A 9891-nucleotide genomic window follows, 5' to 3' on the forward strand; every position below is an offset into this window, starting at 1 on the left:
CAAACAAATCTTAAACAAAATCAAAGTGGTATTATTTTGAATTTCTTTCTCATGCTTTCTTCTTTTGCAAGACTGAATAATCTTTTCTAAACCTCCCCCTCTCTTAATGGTTTGTTGATCCTTTTCCCTTTCCTAGGGCAATTTACATTCCATCACATTGTTGTATCATACAGTCTCTGTACCATTTGCTGCAAATAATTCACCTTTTCAGCCAACAGTGCAGCAGTATCTGCATACAGATGTACCCACCTATTATCAAACATTACAACTCTAATATCACCACCAGCTTACTATCAAAGCATTCAGCATACATTTTTTCATAGTGGATGGCAAGATTGCTGGATGCCACAGCCTCATGCCAGACTCTCAGTCAATGGTAGATCTGTGTGGGTGAGCCTGCAAATGTGATTTACATCACAGAGACCTGATTTAGTGAAGATGGAGATGTAGCCCTGTTTGAGATTTTCCTGCCAGGTTTCTAGGTGCTCCAGTAGCTTCAATGTATTGGGGAGGAGGTAGAGTGATAATTAATAGTGACCAGAAACACTTCCTCAGAGGTGGCCAGGTGTGAATGCCTGTATGTTATGTTGGGCTTTAGGGAAAAGATGGGTGCCCTTGCCATACCAACTGCCTCAGTGCCCAGCAGTGTCTTTGCCCGAGCTCCTGGATCTTTTTGGCAGTTTGGTGGTAGAATTCTCTAGGCTGCAATGTCCATTTTCTGGAGAAGAATCAGGGTTGGGGATTCATTTGTAGTGATCACAGACTTATTCCATAAGATCTTGGGTCCAGCACACAAATAGATGGCCACACATTAGACCTGGCCTTTACCTCAGAACTGATACAATGTGATCTGAATATGGAGCACATTGTCTTTAGTAATTTACCATTGTCATACCACTTTCTATCTAACAAGTACATTGTCAGCTCAATTGATCTCCACAGGGCTGGTGAACCAGTTAGAATAGATCACCCCAAGTGTTAATGTATTCTCAGATTTTTCTGAGGGCACTTGGAGAATTTCCCAGCAATCTTGCAATCAGCTCTGCCATGTGCCTTGCCAATCTCAGGAATATGGAGGCAATGAGGCTATTGGATGAGATTGCCCCTAAGCAGCCTCTTTTTCCTCACAGATTCCAGTGGGCTACTTAGTTTATTGGGGAGCTGCAGGAGGTGAAGAAACACCTAGAGCAATAGTGGAAGAAAATGAAGAAATGTGATTGATCATAGTTGCATACCCATATTGAAGAATATATTATGGCATTAAGAGAGGTGAACTGGAGCTATTTCCCTACTCTTACTGTGACTGCAGTGGCTATGCCCAAGATTACTTTCCCTCTTTTAAGGAGAACTGGAAGAAGGTCTTTCTGTAGGCTATTGTGATTTGTTTACAGTTGTTTTGCAGGTAAAGTTGCTTGCATTCAGTAGGAATTGGACTCTACTTGGGCAGTCGGGTGAGATATTTTGAGAGCTATCTTGACTATTACATCTGGGTTTCTTTGGGCTGATTGCCACTCTTCCTTTCTTAGGCAAACATTTGGGGAAGGTGATGATGTATCAGTTACAGAGGGTCCTAGAAGAACAGATTTTTCTGGACCCTTTACTGTCAGGCTTCAGGCATGGGCATGGATTGGAAATGATGTTGGTCACCCCAGTGGATGAGCTCTGTCGAGACATGGATGGAGAGAGAATGTGTCCTGTTAAACTTCTAAGTGGCCTTCAGTGCCATTCGTTATGGTATTCTTCTGGGCTACCTATAAAAATTAGGGATTGGAGGTACTACTTGGCAGTGTGAGCAGTTCCAGTCAGTATGCAGAGGAAGAATGATTGTGTATGTGGTTGCTCCAGCTTTGGTTAGTGCACTAACTGCAGATCTTTTTAGACTGGGAGGCCCTGCCAACAGTGACTCATGCCCATATTACTTTGTGTACTGTTACTTTGTGTAATGCACTCTATATGGGGCTGCCTTTGAAGAAAACGTAGAAGCTTCAGCTGATCCAAATTGCAGCAGCCCGTCTACTAACTGGAGATAGTAGCGTTAGCCATGTTACACTTATGTGTTATAGTTGCTGCATTGATTGCTGGTTTGCTTCAAGATCTAGTTCAAAGTGCTGTTGGTTACCATTAAAGCTCAGCATTGCTTGGCACCCAGATATTTACAGAACCATCTCTTCCAACTAGATTTGGCCCACCTCATACATGTCCTGAGAGAGGATGTGCTAAGGATTTCTACCTTGTGTGAAGTGAACAGGATTGGGAGTCCATTGATGTTCCTTCTTAATTGCTCCTTCCTCACAGCTTCTTTCCTTTCAAAAAGTTGTTGAGGACCTTTTTCTTCCACAGAACTTTTGTGGAAGAAATCAAATTAGTTAGATATCATATTGTTGTGTTTTTAATTGTAATGTTTATTCTGTTGAATTTTAACAGCTGAGTCTATGAAGTAGATGGTATTTGTATAAATAGATAAAATCATTATATTAATGTTACCCAGCCCCAAAATTCTGATAACTGCCTCCAGAGGTTCATATATAGTTGTATGCAAAAGTTTAGGCACCCCTGATCAAATTCTTTCTATTCTTGCTTTTGGATATTTTCCCCCTTGCATGTGCTACTTGATCTCTGCACAGATTTTCAGTAACACTCAAGGATGAGATCTCTCAAAGGCATTTCAACACCTTCTTTCTTTCTTTCTTTCTTTCTTTCTTTCTTTCTTTCTTTCTTTCTTTCTTTCTTTCTTTTTCTCTCTCTCTCTCTCTCTCTCTTTCTCTCTCTCTCTCTCTTTCTTTTTCTTTTCTTTTCTTTTCTTTTCTTTTCATGGTTGAGGTATGTTTCAGATCATTGTCTTGCTGAAATATCCAACCTCTTTGCAGCTTCAATTTCTTCACTGATAGTGGGAATCTGTAAACAACTGCACATAAATAGTAAGTGTATAACTTCAGATTTGCAGAAAGTTGTGTTTAATTTTGTACCGTATAGAAGTTATGTCAACTTCATTGAAACATACAATTTGACAGGGGACCTAAAAGTTTATGTACAACTATAGATGTGATAGCACTGGAACAAAATAGTGTCCTGTTTCAGAGTGAGAATATACAAACTGCCTGCATTTACAAATGGTTTTCTAATGAACAGCTATCAGTCAAGCAAAAAGACAGGATGAAAGCCAACTGTCAAAGTATATGCATGTTTCAGAAATATATACAAGAGAGCAGGGTCTTGCCTGAGAGCCAGGCAGCTAGAAAGTTCAGTCCAGAGTCAAAACTGAACACGGGTTCAGAAATACAAACATAGTCTACAGTAGTCCAGGAGTCAAATGCCAGGGTGGTTAGTCAGCCAGTTCAGGTCATGGAGCTGAGATTCAGGAGGCAGATCTGGATCCAAAGACATAGAAAAGCAGATCCAAAGTTGGTGGGTTCCCAACATAGAGGCCAACCACTGGTGGTTGCTCTTTATTGGCCCAGATGCAAGTGTAGCTCAGTTATGGGCATTTGTGACGTTGCTTCTAAAGGAGCTGCCTTGCTCAGCTTTCCAAGCATCCAACATGTTCCACTCCTGCAGACTGCCTGCCAAGTCAGCCTCGGTTGATTGCTTGCCAACTCCTGAGGCTGACAACCTGTTAAATCAGGCCTCTCAGTCACTGACTCCTCTGAGATTCAACAAAACTGAAACAGGTAATCATGGTGCTGGCCCATTTTGTTTCTCCACTGATCTATAGATCAATAGGGACTTCAACAGTATTGGCAGCTCTGGGTTCTGGAAAATCCTCCCAGAGCATTTAGGAATCCATCAAATTTGATAAGGCTTGAAGGGCAGATCAAATTGATAAGTCCCACAAACTGGTAAAGGGGAATGATTCCTTGAAATGCAACTTCACCCAATGATGGCCTGAATATGACAGGGAATTGTAACTCCCCTAATATCCCTCTTGACCCAAAGCAAAAACTAAAGTGAGGGTGTGCCCTATTGACTAAATGACAGTTTGGGACAGACTCATGGCTGTCATGGAGGCCATGAAATTCTGAGCTGACCATATTAGGAGAGCCTTACCATGAATATTCAAGTCCCTTGGGACCTTCAGATGTACTGAAAAGATGACAATTCTGAACTGTCTGTATTGGAGTAGGATTATAATAGCATAGGCTACACTTTCTGATTATACAAGTGATGTAAAGGAAAATAATAAATACAAAAGCAGTATTTCAAGAAACAGGATTAAATTACACTATTCATAGTAGATTCTTCAAAGCTATTCTTTGCATCCAAGGGCTGACTTATTAAACAACATGCCTAACACTTCAAAAAAATAATGGTACTTTTTGTGATTATCCATTAGATACTTCTGATAATAAGAGAAAATTGTGTACTACTGATCAGGTGATAAATTAAGTTTTTGAAGATGATAATGTTATTTAACCACCAAGAGTGAAGCATTGGTCACCTCTCCATAGCTTCAGTCCTAGGGCTGGCATCACTAGGCCTTCTATCAGTATGCATGTTCCCTAAAGCTAGTTGCTATTAGTGATTCAGTTCTTCTTTGAGGAAAATAAATACATGTCATATATGGTGCCTCATATCATTTTGCTGTAATCTAAACAAGAGACAATGTGTAGCTGCAATCCAGTAGAAATTTGTATCTGCCCTTCTATGGCAGTTTAGGCATTTGAGGCCCAGGAGCTAATTGCAAACCAGGGTTAAATGTTACTATTTTGCCATACCTACTTTTGGGAATATTCTGCAATACTTAAATTTATATTAATTAAAATCAGGGACATTTAATTCATGATATTTTAGACCAGTGCTTTTCAAATGAGTTGTTCATATGGGTAGCATGCAAATAATTGTAAATAAATAAAATAATCTTGTGGTATATGTACTACTGTTGTTATTCAGACAAAGACTTAGTGGGATGCTATTCTGCTTCTCAAACAACAAGTGTAGAGGTGCTTTACATTGATGAATATTTTTCAAAGAATGTTCTTTATTGGACAGTTACAGTGTTGGCCTTCATAGCAATGTTGCAGTGACAAGCATGATTTCTGGGGTCACTCCAAAAATGTACAAAATTGCAAAAACTGATTTGACAGGTTGTACACTGCATTGTTTAACATGAAATGCTTGAGCTATTTGATGTTTGACTCACTGCAGCTGAATAGTCAAAGTACTTTGTGAAGAGATGGGTGCTAACAAACGGAGAGGAGAAATTAAGTATTACTTGATTGAAAAGATATTAAGCTAGCAGGATTATTCAACAATATTGAATGGATCTCAAAATAACATGCAAGGCAGACATATTTGGACTCTTAAATGAGTTGAATTGTGAGATGTATTAACTTCATCCTTCCACCATGCAACTAGAGTAGAAGCTTTCAAAAATAAGTCAGATCTGTGGAAGAAGATCCACCAACCTTGGATCAGATCTGTGGTTATTGAGGGAATATTTGATATCATTGTTTTGCAGATATAAAAGGTTTTACTCCTTGTGATTTTATTAGTTATATCACAGTTTAGCTTTTATTGATAGTTGAGACTGGATTTTATATAACTGAGTTTCACAGAATCTTTGGGATGACATGCAGATGTGGCAAATTAATAAAGACGAATTTAACCATTTTTATATTGCAGATTGTTTCAGATCATCTTATTTAATTATTGTTTGTCATCTGTAGATGATCCTCCATTAAGGTATTTGTGAGTGATTGTTTTTATGGTTGGCTTGGTGCAGCCACCTGCTATGGCCCTATATTGAGGAGTGCTATGCAAATTACAATTTTTGAGTACATTTGTCCTCAGCCACCTTCTTGTGCCAAGCAGGTGTACACATAAATAAGTGAATTCACAGTATGACCTTTGAGAAATAATTGATAAATTTTGATCAATTACAATGATTTCCTCTCAACCCGTATCTCTTTACAGGATGCTCTTTAAAGAAAGCCGAAGTGTTCATAATCATCTCACATCTGCTCCGTGAGTATAACATTTCCTGTTTCTCTACTGAATATTCCTGAATATTCTCTATTCATGACTGTCTTAGAATTTCATAATAATTTATGTTTATTATAATGGTTGTTATTGTTGACATTTGTTCTATTAGTAATAGAAATTCAGAATTCAATATATTATGGCTTATTTTTGACATTTCTGAAGACTATGAATTTTGCATAGTTCAAACAGAAAGTATGCAATACATTTCCTTAAATGAACTTATTACGATATATGAAATTGTGCTTTAACATGAAAACAATTTCTGGAGCAAGAAGTAGTTAGCTAATCATTTTATATTAGGAACTAGAAGTCAGACTAATGTCTCATAATAGAAATAATAGGGTATTACAGTGTTGTATTACTGAACGCTAAAGAAGTTGTTTGTTAGAAATTGATGCCTTTAAATTGCTCATTCCTTAGTCTGAGATCACTTCTGTAATCTAAGTTTATACAGGATTTGACTGAAACATATCATTGCTACTCAGTTGTCAGAAATTACTGTTGATGTTTTTATTTTTTAAAACCATAAAAACCCACTTGTCAAAGAATCCCCAAACACTACAAGATATTCTATTTCAAATCAGCTTGCTTCTTGATATTTATGCATATGCTTACTCCCAATTACTGTATATGTTGGGAGGCGGAGTGCTGCTGTAGAGTTGATTTACTCACTGAAGAACAGAGACACATAAAGGTTCTCCTCTCTAGTCTTTTGTGGTTTGCTCTCCTTCATGCCATAGTTACTCAAAATCCAGCAGTTTTATTTTTGTGAAAGACTTAGCTTACCAATTTGGATATTCCCAGTGATACCATCCGTATTGTGAAATAACTTTCTAGGGAAAGGCCATTAATCTCCAGTGCCTGTACTATTTTGCCTGAGGATTGTCATGCCTTGTATTCAGAAGCATTTCTAATTATTCTGGCTGTAATCTGGTATGAGATCATTTCTTAAATATTCAGAAAGGCTTGTTTCAAAGTGGGACCACTTCTGCAATAGTCACAGTGACTTGCTAAAAACCTGAATTTAAATAAGCTGTTTTTACTGTACATACTCTTTCAATGTGCATATTCTAGATTTAGTTAGCCTTCTAACTAGAAGTAAAATTCTAGACAGTAAATTTTCAATTGAACTTAATGTTTGAATAAAAATTATAGATATACCTTATAATTAGCTTTGTGCTGTCCTCTTTAGGGCAAAGAAGAAGGTGATTCTGGCACCTAAACCCAAAGGAAAGGTAAGTAATGGATTACACTTAAGTGAAGAAATAGTCATTTAAATTGTACTAAATAAAGCAGTGCCCATTGTAGTTCTTCATTTAAAATCTTAGCACTGAAATGACAATAACTAATTACTTTATTTAAGTTGCTCAGGACAATGTAAATCAAGTTATCATGTTATCCTGAACAATATGATGAAGTATTTTATTGTAATTTTTTTGTTTGTTTTTTGTGAGCCACCCAGAATTGTTGGGAGTCAGGTAGCGTACAAGTTTAATAAATTATTATTGTTGGTTGCACAGTCAGCCAGATGTTTAGACTGGATTTGGCATTTATATCCACCTATCAAATCCTTCCCAAGGACCTGGAATAGGCAGATGTTGTTGTTTGATGGTGTTAAAGGTATCGTTGCAGGATGTAGACTGTTCCAAGTAAAGCTGCCTTTTGCAATTGACTGATGATGATTTTGTCATACTGGTACTCCAGATGTTTTGGGATTGCACTCAAGGCACCTATTACTATTGGTACTACCTTTGCTTTCTTTTGCCATAGTTGTTCTACTTCTGTTTGCAGCTCTTTGTATCTTGTAATTTTCTCCAGTTCTTTCTATTCTATTCTGCTGCCTCCAGGTATTGCAGTGTCCACTAGCCAGACTCTTTTGTCTTTCTTATCAACAATTATTAAGTCTGGGATGTTGTGTGGCAGGTATTTGTCTGTTTGAATTCTAAAGTCCCAGAGCACTTTAGCTTCTTCATTTTCTATTTGTCTGTTTTGTGGTCCCACCAGTTGTTGCTTGCGGGCAAATGGTATTTCTTGCAGATATTCCAATGCACCATTGTTACTACTTTGTCATGCTATTGTTTGTAGTCAGTTTGTGCAGTCTTCTTGCAGCAGCTAACTAGGTGGTCCACTGTTTCTTCAACTTCTTTGCAGAGATGGTATTTGCTGTCTGATGCTGTCTTTCTTCTCAATTCTGGCTTTACATACACTTGTTCTTAAGGCTTGGTCTTGTACAGCCAGAATTAGCCCCTCTGTCTCTTTCTTCAGTTTTCCTGCTCTCAGCCATTGCCAGGTCTTGTTGTAATCTGCTTTGCCTGCTAGGTGTGTGTGTGTGTGTGTGTGTGTGTGTGTACTGGTCATGTAATATTTTGCCTTGCCATATTCCTTTTCTATTCTTCATTTGGTCTTTCTTATAGGCCTTCAGTGCATCTTCTTCACTGTCCTTCAGATACTATTCCAATGCACTTTTTTCTTCTTCAACTGTCTGGTGTACTTGTAACATGCCCACCTATGCTCCTTGGTAAGTAGAGTCTGTCAACGTCGTTGCGTGGATGAAGGGCATGATTTATTGTCGTTATTTTTCTGATCTTCCTATCCCTAGTTCAGCTTGAGTCCAGTCCACTATTCCAGCTGAATATCTAATGACTGGAATTGCCTAGGTGTTAATCACCTTGATGGTATTCCACCACTGAGTTTGGACTTTAAGATCTTCTTCACTCTTCAGATGTAATCACTACTAACTTTCTTCTTGACTTCAATGTGCTTGATGTTGTCAGCCTGAAGGATGCCCAGGTATTTGTAGTAATCTTCTTCATCCAGACTCTTGACACTATTTCCATTGGGCATCTTGATTCCTTCAGTTTTCACTATTTTTCCCCTGTCGATGGTAAGGGTGGCACATTTGTCCAGTCCAAACTCCATTGCAATATCTTGGCTGTATATCTGGACAATGTTCAGCAGCGATTCTATTTCACTTGGTGTTTTTCTGTACAGCTTCAGATCATCCATGCAAAGGGATAATCTGGCAGATTTTTTTGATGTTTGATAGCCGTGGCCTAACTTGTTCAGAGGAACCAATGCAGTGACAAACAGTAGTGGTGATAGTGAGTTTTCTTGAAAGATTTCTCTCTTGATGTTAATCTCTCCCAGTCTATCACCATTGACCAGCAACTATGTCTTCTATTGTGCCATTGATCTTTGCACAAAGCTTCTGATGTTACTACTGATTCCTGTTATTTGGCACTTGATTATCCAGTCATGTGGCAGGGAGCCAAATGCCTTTTTGTAATCAATCCAAGCTACATTCAAGTTGGTCTTCCTTCTCTTACAGTTTTCCAAAATCATCTTGTCAATTAGGGACTGATCTTTTGTCCCTCTGCTGTTTGGGCAGTTTCCTTTCTGCTCAGATGGAAAGAGATTGTTTTCAAGTAGATGTTGTTAGACTGCATCAGCTACCACATCAGTTAGCAATTTGAAAGTTGTTGGTAAACAGGTAATTGGCCTGTAGTTGCCTGGTGCTGCCCCTATTGCTGGATCTTTCATTATCAGGTAGGTTTTGCCAGATGTTAACCAATCTTCAATTTCACCTCCTTGCAGTATGTTGTTAAACTGCTTGGCAATGAGTGGGTGCAGAGCAGTCAGATGTTTCAACCAAAAACCATGCAGTGCATCTTCACCTGGTGCTGACCAATTCTTGATCTTCCTTGCCCCTTTTCTCCACCATTTCTGCTGTTATTACAAGTTCTTTCATTTCAGCTTCTTTTTTATTCTTATTTACCTCCTTTATCCAAGCTGCATTCTTGTTATATTTCTTTGGGTTGTCCCATAGCTGCACCCAGAACTGCACTGTTTCTTCTTTGTCAGATGTTGACTGGTTCATTGCGGTCTCTCCATTGTTGTTGTTATTATGGTTGG

The 9891-nt window shown here is 38.4% G+C and overlaps 1 protein-coding gene across 1 annotated transcript in view; it reads left to right on the top strand.

Annotated features, from left to right (window-relative positions):
• UBN2 (ubinuclein 2) overlaps window positions 1-9891 on the top strand; it is a 76028-nt gene that overhangs the window by 27467 nt on the left and 38670 nt on the right. The window contains exons 12-13 of the mRNA XM_088141946.1: window positions 5911-5961; window positions 7172-7214. Coding sequence (XP_087998072.1) covers window positions 5911-5961; window positions 7172-7214 — 94 coding nt within the window. The remainder of the gene's footprint in view (window positions 1-5910; window positions 5962-7171; window positions 7215-9891) is intronic.

The sequence above is a fragment of the Python bivittatus genome, unplaced genomic scaffold (genome assembly GCF_059951505.1).
Source record: "Python bivittatus isolate LINGU-HERP-01145 unplaced genomic scaffold, Pbiv_v1 ctg000330_np1212, whole genome shotgun sequence".
Lineage (NCBI taxonomy): Eukaryota > Metazoa > Chordata > Lepidosauria > Squamata > Pythonidae > Python > Python bivittatus.